This window comes from Carassius auratus, chromosome 5, assembly GCF_003368295.1.
Source record: "Carassius auratus strain Wakin chromosome 5, ASM336829v1, whole genome shotgun sequence".
Lineage (NCBI taxonomy): Eukaryota > Metazoa > Chordata > Actinopteri > Cypriniformes > Cyprinidae > Carassius > Carassius auratus.
The window spans coordinates 29,678,114-29,694,694 of record NC_039247.1 but is presented as its reverse complement, the minus strand read 5'-3'; the positions used below and the strand labels follow the sequence as shown (position 1 = coordinate 29,694,694).

At 37.5% G+C, this 16,581-nt stretch overlaps 1 protein-coding gene across 1 annotated transcript; it reads right to left on the bottom strand.

Annotated features, from left to right (window-relative positions):
• Positions 1–676: 676 nt before the first annotated feature.
• On the bottom strand, positions 677–13,174 carry LOC113084981 (uncharacterized). The gene is made up of 2 exons (XM_026255056.1): positions 11,873–13,174; positions 677–5,344 (listed from the first exon to the last, which is right to left on the bottom strand). The coding sequence occupies exon 2, from the start codon at positions 5,339–5,341 to the stop codon at positions 3,215–3,217; it is 2,127 nt and encodes a 708-aa protein (XP_026110841.1). The 5' UTR covers positions 5,342–5,344; positions 11,873–13,174; the 3' UTR covers positions 677–3,214.
• Positions 13,175–16,581: the final 3,407 nt, after the last annotated feature.

Sequence of the window (16,581 nt, the reverse complement as noted above, 5' to 3'; positions counted from 1 at the left end):
TCACAAACTGCCTGTGGCCCTTGGACCCAAAAAGAACAATTTTACTCTCATCAGTCCACAAAATGTTCCTCCATTTCTCTTTAGGCCAGTTGATGTGTTCTTTTGCAAATTGTAACCTCTTCTGCACATGCCTTTTTTTTAACAGAGGGACTTTGCGGGGGATTCTTGAAAATAGATTAGCTTCACACAGACGTCTTCTAACTGTCACAGTACTTACAGGTAACTCCAGACTGTCTTTGATCATCCTGGAGGTGATCATTGGCTGAGCCTTTGCCATTCTGGTTATTCTTCTATCCATTTTGATGGTTGTCTTCCGTTTTCTTCCACGTCTCTCTGGTTTTGCTCTCCATTTTAAGGCATTGGAGATCATTTTAGCTGAACAGCCTATCATTTTTTGCACCTCTTTATAGGTTTTCCCCTTGTTGTGTTAATTTTATCTGACTAAAGAAATATGCAGATGTTCTCTCCAAACATCCAGATTTCAAACCAGCAAAGGCAATCTAAACCATTGTTCTTACCTTTGATGTCTTCTCTGTGGCAATGGAGAGTTCTGCACTTCTTCCCACCAGAACCAGATCAGCTCAGTTGAGTCTTTGCCTCTGCAGAGCTTGGCAATACAGAATCAGGAACAAACTAGAATAATAACTTTACTCGTAATAAATTACTCAGAGACTTGTTTAAAGGTTTTTACGCATCACCATTGTACATGGCTTCGCTTTATTTTAAACACTAACTCATAAGCAAAATATTAACAAGTAAAAAACAAAAGTAAAAGCGTAAGTCTTCACCCCGAGATGCGGCAGGGGATGTGTCCAAACCATAACATTATATAGTCCCCAAAAACAATACATCATTTCTTCCGGATGCCTCCTTTTGGTAAAACACATTAACACATCCGCTTGCACGCACACACTAACAGTCAGGTTGCTATGGATACAGGAAGTTAACATCTCCTTATTTGGCAACCCCTCTTCTGCACACATACATTAAGTAATTGCTGCTCTATCTTCTTTCCATTAAAGCAAATTAATCTTTTCTTTAAGCTGTTACAAAATCTTAAGGCGTAGGCTAAGTAAGTAACTATTGCTAAACTGCACAGCATCCTCCTCCCTGTGTTAATCAGATTAAACACATTACAATACAACTTTTAGAAAGAAAGTCCATCCTGCAATCCAGATTGCAAGATGCATTTCCTTGCACACTCATTGTTATCTTAGCAAAAAGCAAGCATACGTGACAGTCTCAACTGGCGTACGTGACAGTCTCAACTGTTGAGCAAATGTTAACATCATACGTTTCTTATTACTGCCCTTTAGAGTTGATGTCTAACAAATCATATATCTCATTGTTACCTTTTAAGGGTTTTCTGGTCTTGCAACAGAGGTTTGCAATCTCAAGGCCTCGATTCCATTTGCCAGAGACTGTAACTCTAAATCAACATTAACCAACTCAATACAATTAATGATTTCTCTCATCATTTTTATTATCTTCTTATTCATGCCTTCTTGTCTTCGCACCAGTCGAATTATTCTTCTTATCTTAGAAACGATTTTCTGCTGGTCCGTCGGTTGATCTCCTCTTCTGTTTCTCTCGACGCTTGTCTTTCTTCTTTTGTCGTTTAACTTTCTTGCTCCAGTCTTTCTGGAGGCCTTCAACAAGTAAATCATCCAAATCAATCTTTAATTTACCTGATTCATTATCACAGTTACCCAGTGAGACACGATTGGAAATATTGTGACTAGGTGACCCCATCTCAAAATTGGGAATCTCCAAAACACCCTCACTTGGGGTCAAATTGTCACAAAGATTTCCTCTCGTCCTAGTACTCTTCACTGGAATTCTATCTTCAACACATTTCACCAAAATGTTCCCAACTCTTACACTTCTATACATTTTCTCAATGAACACATCAAAAACATTCCTCCTGTTTCTAATCAATGTTACTTCTATCAATTCTCCCATTTCCATTACAGAATACGGATCTTGATTTCTAGGCAGTTCATGCATTAGGCACTTGTCAATTCCATCTCTTTCCACAAAAACCCTTAGGATTCTCCTGCAGAACCTAAAGCCTCTCTGCAGTTCTCGGCCAGCTTTTCGCCAGATCTAGGAACTGTCTGAAGCTCATCCCACTCAGTGGGCCACCGGGCTCCTGGATCATCACTGCTGGGCCCTGGAAGAGATTCATGCCAATCATAACACTAATACATAAACCACTCTGTACTTTCAAATCACCATACCCATGTAATGAATTTAGATCTTTTCAAACAGTTTTTTTTTTTTTTTTTTTTTTTTTTTAAATTTTAATTATAGGTAGTTAATTATTCTGAATTTATTGTGGTAGTTTGCTTGAAACATGTTGTACACTTTTTCAATGCCTTTTTCATCTTGTCCCACCGGTTCATCAAAATCATAATTCCCAGTAGCACAATATCATCATCTTTCAGAAAAAATCCTAACATAAAACCACTCAATGTCAAAAATCCTATAATTGTCCATAACATTGCCTCTTTACCATATTTAAATATCAACAATCCAATTAGATATATTGCACTAGTTATGATAATACATATTTCTCCCCAAAAGACAAACTCATCTTCATGTATCATAACAGATGTAACATCAATCCCAAGTTTTAATATGCTTGTTACAGTTAAACCAAATGTTCCCTGATGTCCTAGCAATTTTTGCCATCCAATTGATAAAATCATCAGAGCACAAACAAAAATCATTTTGCTAATTCTTCCTATTAACATTATTCTTACCACTTGTAAAACTGATAAAAAATACAGCCACCAGAGATTTCTGTTAATTCCTTGCAAAAGCATCCATAAAATATAAACACCAACCTGGAATCCAGTACCAGGGATTTCAGGAATCAGAAATCCACCGGCCTCTGTCTTATTCTCATTCCTTGCGGTTCCATTGTTTGTCCCCTTGGATGCCATTTTTATCTTTAACAATTGAGATCTTCTGTTGGACTTACGTATCGTAATTGGTTTCAATAAATTTCAATGAGTTTTCTATTCCCAAATAGAAATTACCCAAATATCCAGTTAGTCTTGTCCAGTTACAAGTGAAACTACGGATAGTTGTAGCTGTCTCAGTCGTTCCCTATACAATATATATATATGTTTTTACTCCACCTACTTCCTTTCTCTTCATTATCTTAACGGCTATCCTTTTTGCTCCTTTTAAGGTATGCCACGTTTCTCTACAATAACGGTTTTTCTAAGTCATGCTTCTTTGTTCGTTTAATACGTTTATGCCCTTTATCTTGAAAATCTATTAATTTTCCTAATACCGTTAATACATCTCCATTGTCTTTTCTGGACATCATTCTTTGGCCTAGAGATGCACAGAAACATTTTATAATAACCATTATTATAACTAGTCCTAATACAATTAATCCCCCATATAAAATGTACCATCCGGCTCTAATAAAGAGATTAATTAGACTACTCCATAAATCCGTTGTAACAAAATTAAACACAGTTTCAGCTGCCTTTTTCACACCTTCCACTCCTTTTTTCACAAATTCTCCAGGATCTTCAAACCATCTTGGTCCTCCTTTTATTTTCTGACCTTTGATTTCTATGCTAGTATTACATAGATCATTTCTCAACCAGTCTAAACCCAGATAATAATTTTTATCTTTTGCTTTGCACCAATTTTCCTTCCAATTTCTTCTTTCAATTGTTAGTGACAAATCATCAATTGCTATAGCATCTAATTTAGTTAAGGGTACATTCTTCCCTCCTTTTGGAACTCTATACCTTAACATGCTATTTGTTGCATAATATACTGGTCCATAAAACATTTTCCACTGAGGGTTCCTACTAACGATTCTTATTACCCCTCCAGTTCCATAAGTCATTTCATATTTGTTAGCCAGTTTACTTCTCTTAAAAGTCCAAGGTAAGGGAACTATCCCCTTACTCCAATAACATAACACTGATGCTATTTGATTAATAGTAATTTGATCATGTCCTGATGAGCATTTTTCAATTATACTCCCACACTCATTTCCTAATAATCCAAAAACAGCATCACTAAAGAAAACTAAATTGTTTCTATAAATACCTTCTTTGTCTTTCCTTCGATTAAGGTTTAATCTTTTTAAGTATAACCTTCTCTTTATACTTAAGTTCTCATTTGTTTTATTCCCTGTGATTGGATCTGTACCATTACAGAAATCATCACAGTCCATATTCTCTTCATCTTTGTCACAAAAGTGAGCATAGGAAAAATCAACACTATCAGTCTTAATGTATTTGTATTTTTGTCCATGGTATTTTTTACCCATTTCTTTTCTAACACATTGTTCTATTTGTTTCACCTTATCTTCATAATAGTTTTTAATTTCTATTTCTGTTTGTAATGTTTCTTTTATTTCCATTTGGATTAGATATACATCAGTTTCCCATTTAACTTCATCTATTTCCCAGTAACCTATTTTGAAATTAAATTTTACTCTAGGTAAAGCTAATCTCCTTTTCCATATCCATGGTACGGTTTTATTTAACTCTAAACTAATTCTGGTTTCAGATGTAATTTCTAGTTCTGCATATCCTGTTTTTCTTGATCCTACTGATCGGTCTCTTACTGTCGTTAACACAATGAAATTTCCTTCTTTAAATAACATACCATTGGTTTCTATCCATTTTTCAACATTTTCCCTTATTCCTGCTGCACTTTTTATTTTATCCATATTTTTATCTCTCTTACTTCTTTTAACAGTACCTTTATATTTACACTGTCTTATTGTCCAGGGGTTAAAATCTTTTGCTGATCTAAATATCCAACATCCCCCTAGTTCCTCATTTTCACTTGTTCTATAGGTAGAACCTATAAAATATTTAATAGTCCTATTCCCTTCTTGTTTTTGGATAAAACTATTTTCTTCATATACTTCAATGTCACTACTGTGCCAATGTTTTATTTTTACAGTGCTCTTTAGTTTGACCTTTGGTTTTCTAACCATGTAGTAATCATTCTTCTTGTCATGGAGATTATCTAGCCATCTCCAAAAACCTATTGTTTTGTTCTCTATTTTAGTTCTGTTTCCTTTAACAGTTGCCCATACAGAAACTTCAAATCCTGAAACATTTTGTTGTTGAACTAAAATCTCAGCTAATATCAAAGAATTAGTAAAAATTCTCCACTCTAGAACAAAGCTCACTCTAATTAATATTAATAATAATAATCCTAGAATTATTAACATCCACAGTATTATACTCATCCATTTGCAGATGCGCCGTTGTTTCTTCATCCTCTCGATGATTTCTTTGGCCTCCCCCAGCTCTTCTGAGAGGCTCTCGAGTGACTCTGCTCTCTTCATTTCCTGTAAGTAGAGGTTAGTTCTGAGGCCCAGTTATGAGCCTTCTAGTCCTCCTAAATATACCTTTTTTGATAACCTTTATCTCTGGCTGTTTATCATGTAACTCAACTTCCAATCCCCCAATCCAATCATAATCAGGGTGTGAACATGACAATACATTCAACTTAAAATGCATTACAACAGTAAAGGTTTCACTTGGTACTTCTGTGATCTGCTCGTTATCATAATAACTTACAAACTTATATGTCTCATCTTCAGGACACCAAATTTTGTGCTTATCCAGGTCTTTTACTAAGGACACTGTTAACTGCACAAATTTCTCTTTCCTTGTAGATTTTCGTTTCTCCTTTGTCACATTAGAACGAGGCTGTGTCGCTCTAAAGTCTTTCTCATAGGGAGGGCTATTCAACCAGCCACTTCCCTGTACCAGTTCTACCGCTAGATGGCCCCAGCTTCGAACTTGCCACTGATCACCGATTTGTACATAAATCCAGGCAATCTTCCCTCGAGACCCTTGCTTAGGATCTACCACAGGGAAACATCTTAGAATGGGTTGTGTCCACCATGACAGCTCCCATCTCATTGACTCAATGTCTGTAAAAGATAGATCCTTTTCTCGATCCTGTCTTTTTATTTCTCTTGCAAAATCTTCTTTCCCTAGAAGAGTTTTGTTCCTAGTTCCTTTCCCATTCTTGGGAACCATAGGCATTCTTGCTCCAAGAAAAGCCTCTCTTTCATGTTCTCTCATCCCAATATAAGGATGTCTAGAGAACCTGGTCATTATTCCTTCCTGGAATAATCCCAGTGGTTTGAGGACTCTTAGCGTCTCCCAAACTGACCTAGAGGACATCAGAGTCCTCTCTTTTGCCTTACAGACCATACATGACCACAAAACTGTGCCATCCCAAGTGCAACCGCATCTCTCTCCAAAATTCCCAGACACTTTATAGGAATCTATTCTTAGCTTGGGGAGTCCTGGCCTACAGTTCTCACAAATCAGTACTCCAGATATCTCTGTGTGAGTTTGTTTATGCATCAACCACTCTGCACCCATGTCCTTCTTTTCGTCACCAAACGATAGACTCTGCATAGCACATTGTTGATTGCATATCACACAGCAGAACGGTCGTACTGTTACTTCTATTGCTTTGGCATATGTTCCTTCATAGCCAAGGTACCTTTTCATCTCTGGTTCCAACCATAGAAATGCTCTTGACCCATGCTTACCATGCTCCACCCGGATTAGGCCTTTTTGATTAATAATGGACTTTACTCTCTCCATTATTGATTTCCTTACTAAATCCTTATTACTCTGGATTCCGTTATTTTCTAGTTCTACTGTATTGGATCCTGTTATTGCTTTCACTATATCAACAGTACCCAACCCCTCAGAGAACTTACCTACTTTGTGCCTTCGTGTTATAATGACTTCATCACCAACATCGAACCTTGTGTTTTTCTTAACCTCCCTTTCTTTCAGGTTCACCGTATTGTACCTGTTGAGGTGTAATAAACACCGATCAATGTTCTGATCCCAGTCACCTAAGGCTTTATTTTTAGCAAACCATTCCTTAACATTTCTAATTGCACGTTCTGCAATTCCATTTGTCTCTGGACGGTAGGCTATTGATTTAACTACTATTATTCTATTCTTTTCACAGAATTTCTGTACTAGTTTCCCACTTATGTTATGTGCGCCATCTGCTCTCAAACTCTCCATTGGTCCCTGCCACCTAATCCATTCTGTTAAACACTCTACTACCTTTGCTTCAAGTGCTGACCTTAAAGGCCATATCATGGTTTTCTTAGTGTGGTTGTCAATGGCGAGCAGAAAATAGCAGTTCCCCTTTTTAGTCTTAGGGCACAATAGCACTGCAAAGTCAATGCTAATCTGTTGTGAAGGATACTCCTTTGGTAATTCACTTTCCTCACAACCCTTAGCTGTCATAAACTTCCTGCATACCTGGCATTCTTTCCTCACCTCCCTGTAATGATTCCTCCAATTAGGAATGTTTAGATTTCTTAATCTAAGCTCCACCTGAATCATTTTAACACTGGGATGGTTTAACTCATTATGCAGTTTCTGAAATAACTCTGTTATTTCTTTGGTCTTAACTCGACCTATAAGTTTATCTACCTGTCTATTTCCTTCAGCCGACTCATTAGTTTGCTGTGTGTGGCTAAACTGGTGATAAACATGAGCCTTTACTTTCTCTAGTAAATTGGCTATATTTTTCCACTGATCTCTATGTGCCATTGGTTTACCTTTAGCTGTGTGAAAGTCATTAGCTTTCCACTTGTCTAGCTCCAGGTTAATCCCATCTGTAACATATTCTGAATCACATGTCAGGACAATCTCTGTATGACCCAGCTCAACAGCCCTCTGTAGGGTACGTTCAACAGCTGTTACTTCTGCTAACTGAGCGGTCCCCTGGATTTCCTCTTTCTGTGATGTGATCAGCTGTCTATTAAATTTAACTAAGTATCCCCACTTAACTTTCCCTCCCCTCTCACTTCCATCAGTGAAATATTTGGGTAAGTGCTTATGGTTCTCATGATACCTAGTAATCTTATCCTTCCTTTTCTGTTTAATTCTCCTCCAATCTAACTGATTGTCTCCAAGAATTAAACTCCATTGATCCCACCTATGGCTATTGATGCGAGCCTGATTCATCACTAGATTCCTTTTTAACCTAGCTAGCTCCCCTGCCATAGAGAAAATCACTATTGGTTGTTCCTTTGCTACAGCTTTTTGCTGTAACAGTCTCTTACAAACAGCTGCTAATATTCTCTCAACACTGTTCTCATCAAATCTTTTCATTGTTGGTTCTTGCTGGTGTTGCCTCTGTCTTGCTAAATTGGGATTACTTCACTTATAGTTTTATCATTGACTTGATAGCAAATGATTGCACAGATACTGTCATTTTGCATTATTGACACACTGTTTTTCAAATAAATGTTGTTCACTTGCGTTGACACAATCTTTCTTGTTCAAAGCATTATATAAATACAAGTGCCTTGACTTGATCCTGTCCTGATTGTCCACTCCAGGCACCCCACCAACTATAAGCAACCCCGCAACCACACATCCATAATCTCTCAAAGCAGAATGTCAGGATAGGTTTTAGGGTTAGTGTTAGTTGAAAGTGTTAGAAGATATTAAGCAGGCAGTCTACTAATACTCCACCAACTGTTGGTTGACATGTGGCTGCAAAGCTACCCACCGCCAGTAGAATGCCCAAAAACAGACTACCGAAACAAAGTGTCACCGCAGTTTAAAGTGCTCTTATTTATCCTTTGTGAATATAAAATGTTAATGTAAACTGTGAGCTGTATTTCTGATATATTATTATTATTTCTTTCAAAATTGCACTATGAAATTGTCTTGGCTTAAAGCCTACATGATCTTTGATTAATCAATATTTTTACTTCTTCTACTTTCTCTTTGGCTGGACTTCCTCTTTTTCTACACTGACTTCTGCTATTCTGTCAGCTACCTTTTACCCTGCCTGTCTGTTTCGGGCCTGCTTTTTAGTCTCTCTTCTATAATCTGTTGTCTCTCTTCTGGGCTCAATTTATTCAAATTTTCTGGACTGAAGTAACTACTTTTCTCTCCACTATTTTAATATAAATTTTTTCCTATATTTTCTCCCTCCAAATAATATTTATTTAGGGATAGATCTGTTTCTCCCTTTTCTCCAGTTCCTATCTGGTTTTTGTTCTGGGTGAGGGGAGAATCTACCCTCCACCTCATAACGGTTGTAGGGCTTCTTCTCACGACTTGACCGTCTCGTTGGGCCTTTAGGCCTCTGAGTTTTACTACTTGATTTTTCTATGTCTATCTGAATTATTTCTGTCTTATTGAATTAGAGCCCTTTCTAATTCTTCAGGGTAGGTCTCTGGACCATAAATAAAAATCACTTTTGCTCCTATTTAGGGCGTTTCTCTTTACACCTTGAAAATTTGTCTTAGGATCCCCTCTACAACTTTTCTGCAATTTCTTGACAGGCTGTCAATAATCCTACTGTACATCACTTTTCTTCAAAGTGTTCCTGCTCAATTTCCTTTTTATTAGTAGGAATTAACCCCTCAAGAGTCTTAACTAATTTTCTCCCTCCATGCAGGCCAAACTCAGCCAAATTATGTGAGTATACTGACTGCCAGATAATTTCATCCGTTTACCATATCTGACTAGTTCCCTCACTTTGCCTTTTACGGTGTTATTTTTAATTTTGGCCTTTTTTTTAAGAATTTAATCTCCTGATATTTTTTCCATTAATTCTCAGAGAGTTACTCTGGATTCCATTGCACTATTTTCAGTTTGTCTAGGAGTATGTACCTGATTTATAGCGGTTATGGGCCTTCTTTGACCTGGTGCACCTAAATGCAATGCTTCTAAATGTTGATTTAGTGCACTCACTTCAGCCGGCAGCGCTATTTCCTCCTCTGACTGATACTGTGACTCAGCTGTCACTTCTATGAAACGGAGCCTTCTAGGTCTCCTTGTTTCTCTAATTAGTGTAGTTATCATATTTCTATCACTTCTTTGAACTACACTTTCATCCTCTGTCACTTTAAGGACCTACATTAGAATACTATTCCTCAAACTCATGATTCTCTACTGTACTACTTCTGAGTGCTATTCTTTCTGAGCCAAAATAGCTTTTTTAGTGCACTGTGTCAATGTGGTGTCTGTGAGGATTTGCTTAGCATCTCCTCCATTCAGTAATGACTATAAATGACCACATTTTATACCTGGAGCATATTCATCATCCCATTTATTGATTCTATCTAAGGTAGTTTCTCTCTTTCTACCCCTAGCATGTGTGGGTCTATAATATCCCTCACCTAGCCTGAATGTCTCAAAGCTTTTGCCTAGCTTTAGTTTAGGGAAAGGATTTTCTACCCTATCTTTTCCTCCCTTTAACGGTTCTTGTCCGTTTTATTACTGGCCATTTCGGTTCTGAATTTTTCTCTAAAAATTCTGCCATGGCATTTCCTGGTCTGGGTAAGTTACTAACTCCCTGGTCTGATCTCACCTCTCCTGCAGTCTGGTCTTCATTAACTCTCTGAGTTATTCCCTCTATGACTGTAGGGTCTTGGTGAAAGATCTTTCATAACTTGGGCAAGTTAGTTCTATCCGTTTTTCTTATTAATGCATTTACAAGGGCTGTACCCATTGTGATTTCATTAACTCCAAAAATCCCCCCTGAGATTATTGGCATAGCCACTGAGTAATAATTATTATCCCTGGCTACTTTGTGTATTTTGTCAGTCAAAGTGTCTAAAGTTAAAATCTGCTGTTAATTCTTCAGCTATATCACTATTTTGACCTTTTCTGTGACCTATTGAGTATATTACAGGTTTTCCATAGGTCTGCCTGTTTTCTTTAAGACTACATCGTCTTTCTTTATAGGAGTTTTTCTGTGCTCTATTATTTTGTCTGATTTAACCTGTAATCTTTAGCCTGCCCTTCTTCTAAAGGCACTAGCTACCCCATTTCTGTGCTGGAGATCTTTATTGACTGGATTAATCAAAACAAAAGCATCCTCCTTTAATTTCTAATATCCTTCCTTCAGGATAATTAGATTTCTACCTTTCCCCAAAATAAGTCTTAAACGGTTCTTCACTATCCGACTCAGACTCATCATTTGGGCTTTCAGGCACTTCCGGCTGCAGAGCATTTAGGTCTAGAGCATCTCTATTCCCCTCTTGGCGGGGCATAAAACCGGGGGCTACCGATTCACATTTGGGCACTTCCCCAGTATCTACTCATCCAGATCATCCCAACCTCTTGTTGGAATGTTTCTGGCTCCCCCCCCCCATATTCATCAAACACTAACTTTAGAAGAAACTCTTTCTCCTCTGTTTGAATAAATAAAGGGCGGGAATTCTGCTCCTTCATAAATCCTAAGATTAACCACTGAAGTTAGCATTCTTATCTTATGCCATGGAATTTGATCTGAACCACACCTACACTGTGTAGGATCAATCAATTCCAGCATTTTAACTAAATCATGAGAAACAAGGCTGACCGTCGTCATCCTATCCATGTTTTACTCACTTAGAGTCTTACTTTATCTTCTAGCAAGATCTCTCTGGCTTCACTAAGCCTTTTGTCTTACTATATCAGGTCTATCTATGAGCCTGTGCGCGCATATATAAGACAAAAAAAACCCCTCTGGACTACTTTGAGTCTAGCTATATCTCTTAGCAAGATCTCCTTCCTCGCTTCTGGCTACACTGAGCCTTCTGTTTTTCTATATTAGGTCTATCTACTAGCCTCCGCGAGCATATAGAAAACAAACAAGTCCCTCTGGACTATTACAATGGTCGTGGTCTGTAAGGACTTTCTAGTGTCAATACATTACGCTTGTTATTATTTTCAAGTCATCCTTTATCCTGTATTCAAGCCCCACACGTTTGGGCGCCATGTTGTGTTAATTTTATCTGACTAAAGAAATATGCAGATGTTCTCTCCAAACATCCAGATTTCAAACCAGCAAAGGCAATCTAAACCATTGTTCTTACCTTTGATGTCTTCTCTGTGGCAATGGAGAGTTCTGCACTTCTTCCCACCAGAACCAGATCAGCTCAGTTGAGTCTTTGCCTCTGCAGAGCTTGGCAATACAGAATCAGGAACAAACTAGAATAATAACTTTACTCGTAATAAATTACTCAGAGACTTGTTTAAAGGTTTTTACGCATCACCATTGTACATGGCTTCGCTTTATTTTAAACACTAACTCATAAGCAAAATATTAACAAGTAAAAAACAAAAGTAAAAGCGTAAGTCTTCACCCCGAGATGCGGCAGGGGATGTGTCCAAACCATAACATTATATAGTCCCCAAAAACAATACATCATTTCTTCCGGATGCCTCCTTTTGGTAAAACACATTAACACATCCGCTTGCACGCACACACTAACAGTCAGGTTGCTATGGATACAGGAAGTTAACATCTCCTTATTTGGCAACCCCTCTTCTGCACACATACATTAAGTAATTGCTGCTCTATCTTCTTTCCATTAAAGCAAATTAATCTTTTCTTTAAGCTGTTACAAAATCTTAAGGCGTAGGCTAAGTAAGTAACTATTGCTAAACTGCACAGCATCCTCCTCCCTGTGTTAATCAGATTAAACACATTACAATACAACTTTTAGAAAGAAAGTCCATCCTGCAATCCAGATTGCAAGATGCATTTCCTTGCACACTCATTGTTATCTTAGCAAAAAGCAAGCATACGTGACAGTCTCAACTGGCGTACGTGACAGTCTCAACTGGCGTACGTGACAGTCTCAACTGTTGAGCAAATGTTAACATCATACGTTTCTTATTACTGCCCTTTAGAGTTGATGTCTAACAAATCATATATCTCATTGTTACCTTTTAAGGGTTTTCTGGTCTTGCAACAGAGGTTTGCAATCTCAAGGCCTCGATTCCATTTGCCAGAGACTGTAACTCTAAATCAACATTAACCAACTCAATACAATTAATGATTTCTCTCATCATTTTTATTATCTTCTTATTCATGCCTTCTTGTCTTCGCACCAGTCGAATTATTCTTCTTATCTTAGAAACGATTTTCTGCTGGTCCGTCGGTTGATCTCCTCTTCTGTTTCTCTCGACGCTTGTCTTTCTTCTTTTGTCGTTTAACTTTCTTGCTCCAGTCTTTCTGGAGGCCTTCAACAAGTAAATCATCCAAATCAATCTTTAATTTACCTGATTCATTATCACAGTTACCCAGTGAGACACGATTGGAAATATTGTGACTAGGTGACCCCATCTCAAAATTGGGAATCTCCAAAACACCCTCTCTAATCAACTTTTTAATCAAAGTACGCTGTTCTTCTGAACAATGTCTTGAACGAGCCATTTTCCTCAGCTTTCAAATGCATGTTCAACAAGTGTTGGCTTCATCCTTAAATAGGGGCCACCTGATTCACACCTGTTTCTTCACAAAATTGATGACCTCAGTGATTGAATGCCACACTGCTATTTTTTTGAACACACCCCTTTCAACTAATTCAACTAATTGCCCAATTGCACAGCCTTAAGAGCGTGCATATCATGAATGCTGGGTCTCATTTGTTTTCTGAGAATCTACTGAACCTACTGGTAACTTGTTTGCCACGTAGCAATAAAAAAATATACGAAAAACCTTGATTATTCTGGTTAGTCACATTGTACTGCTATTATTTTGAACAATACTGTATATTATGCGATATGAAGGACATGTGACTATATGAATCTTATCTGATCCTTGGTGGATCCAGAGTCAGGGACCTATTTTATCAATCCAAGAACATGGTCAGACTCTAAAGTGCACAGCGCAGGTGCACTCATATGTATGTAAAGCCAAATGTGTCAGAATTCGTGTGCTTTTCATCACTGTATCAATATTAAATTATTATTTTAATATATTACATGATTTATATTTAAATTTGCCAATGATGATTCAAACATGAGTTTTGAGCAGTGTAGAATAGGCTTGTTTGTTGTTTCTCAGATCATAAAAGCAGACATGCTTTTATGTTTCCGCAGCGCGATATGCAGTGCATAAAAAGAAAGTATAAGTTAATAATAAGAGGATGAGTGCATCTGTTCACACTGATTTCAATAAAATATGATTTATTGCAATGTTTATTGTCATCACTATTATTATTTCCTAGAAAACAGGTTTTATACCATGATTTATATTACCACAAGCACTCCATCGGCCCCGTTTACATTGTGGCCCTGCTGTGGCAGGCATCACTTTTGTGTATAAAAATGTGGCCACCCTATTATTAAATCACCAACAGGACCACGTGGTAACGTTCTGTTCATGTCACAAACGTTGCGAGAATATCTTCTCCTATGTGGGTACTGTACCTAATACGTCTGTTTTGCTGTACTAAATATTTAAATTCAGTTGGTCACTAAGCAATTTTTTTTTTAATTCTTGTTTCTTGAAGTGTCCACGGGAGAGCGCACGTGAGTGTTTTTTCTTTCTTTCTTTTCAATACGAACTCGTTTAACTTTACTTTCGCTTCAGCTGCGTAATACAGCCACAGGTCTGAGTTTGGCAAACCGAGATTTGTTTACTTTCACTTTTTTATTATTAAAAAAAAAATAGATTTTATTAACAGAAATGTCTTCATCAGAATTACTGAGTGTTCATTCTTTTTTTTCAACCTCTATCCATTTTTCTCATCAGTTTTGTGTTTTACTTTTTGACAATTGATAATAAGCCTGCTTCATCCTGCATGCAAACATGAAAGCTTTCAGTAAGTAGAAACTGCAATCTGTAACATAGGCTACCACATCCTATCTGTGAATCATTTTGCTGCATCTGCACGCCTATTGCATGATGTACTTTCTGGTGCTTTTGTTCCAGAAGGTTTGGTGAAAACCACAAGTGCTACGCAAATCAGCAAATGCGTAAACACTTGTGTCAAGATGTCTTTCCATTAAATGTGTCATTTTTTGCAAACCCTAACTGAACAGTAAACTGAAATACGCAGCAAAACGAATACTTAATAAAATACTCCACACAATTTAAACCTTATCTCCAAAAGAAAAGAAAAGAAAAGAAATTAAATTTTTACATGGTTTATTTTTACTTCCAGAAACATTTGTAATGCAAGTTTTTGTCAGTTTTGCAGTCTGGGCATTGTTTTAAGCAATGCATTTAAAATGTAAAATAATTAAATAGGACAAATTATTTATTTTTGTGTTATAGGAATTCATTCCCTAAGGACTCAATTATTATATAATTTTGTCAGACACACAGTCCACAGTGGGCAATGCTTCTCTGCACTTCTCCTTCATCATTTGTTTCTGACATAACTTTTTTCCTTTTCAGCCATAAATCTGGTGACCTCCTAGCATTCAAACGACAGATGTGAGCTTGACATGCTTAAAAAACAAAACAAAACGTAAACTATGTATTATGTTTATAATTATTTAGAATTAATTAAATTAAATTATCAGAATAAAAAGGGCTTTTCAGACAGTGCTCAAACCCAGTTTCTCATTTTCTAAAGACTTATTTCCAGCTAGAATTAAACTCGGTCCTGGAGGGCCACTGTCCTGCAGTTTCACACCAACCTCAATTAAACACCCGAACCAGCTAACCAAGCTCTTACCAGCACACTAGAAACTTCTAGGGAGGTGTGGTGAGGCAAGTTAGAGCTAAACTCTGCAGGACACGGTCCTCAGTGCTGAGCATTAGCTACCCAGACAGCAAGCAGTTTCATGCCAGATCTGGCCCACATCTGGCCCGCATGGATTTCATGTGGGCCAGAAGTGGGCCGGATCTGGGCCAACACTATGTTGCTGTCTGGGTAGCTACAAACAGTGAGGCTACTACCTTAACTACGTTTTTCAGTAGCTTTTCCTAGCTTAGTTTCAGAGAGAAGCGCACCTTATTCACTGAAGCACAATCATGATAACTGTTTTAAAGCTTCAGAGGCTTTTTTTATTTGATTTTCACATTCATGTAACTTAATTATCATTCCAATATTTGTGAGGACAGATAATTACACCATTTAACTCGATTTGCAATTTATTGCAGTTTTACACACATACACACAAAATAGATCTAGGCTCTATCTGAGTATTGTGTGTATCTTTGGATCGATAACAAAATAAAACTACACTGTTTGAAATCTTAATTTTATTACATTGTTTTGTTTTAAACCCCAAATCCTTTTAAACCTCCCTCAATTCAGTTATAAATGTAATTGTGAAAATGCCGGCCCTCAAGGACTGAGTTTGGACACCCCTGGGCAAGAGGTTTAGCAACCAAGAGCTGTTCACCTGGCTCATATTCACACACTTTGAACATTTATGGAAACAAAGTGTGTTGCACAAACAATTGTTTTTGTGTTTGAATGAAAGTAAGAAACAGTCTGAATACTGAATACACGTACTAAATATATGCTGAAGTGGCGTTTGTTCTCGCACTTACCTATCATGGGACACCCCAGTTTCAGTCTGCTAAATAGTGAGGCGTGACCAAAGCCAGTGAAAGTACTTAATTAGCTGTTTTGGAAGCCCTTGTTAGAAGAAACAGTCGAGCAACAGAAAAGGACAATAGTTTGTAAGTGTTTTGCCCCGTTTTCTCATTAGACTACAGCACGGTTGTCGTTGCTAGGAAACTTTGATTTGATCTCAAGCGAGCGTCTACTACAGCGACTCACAAATCAGACAACCAACTGGACCTCAATTACACTCGCTGTTGCTCCATGGACAA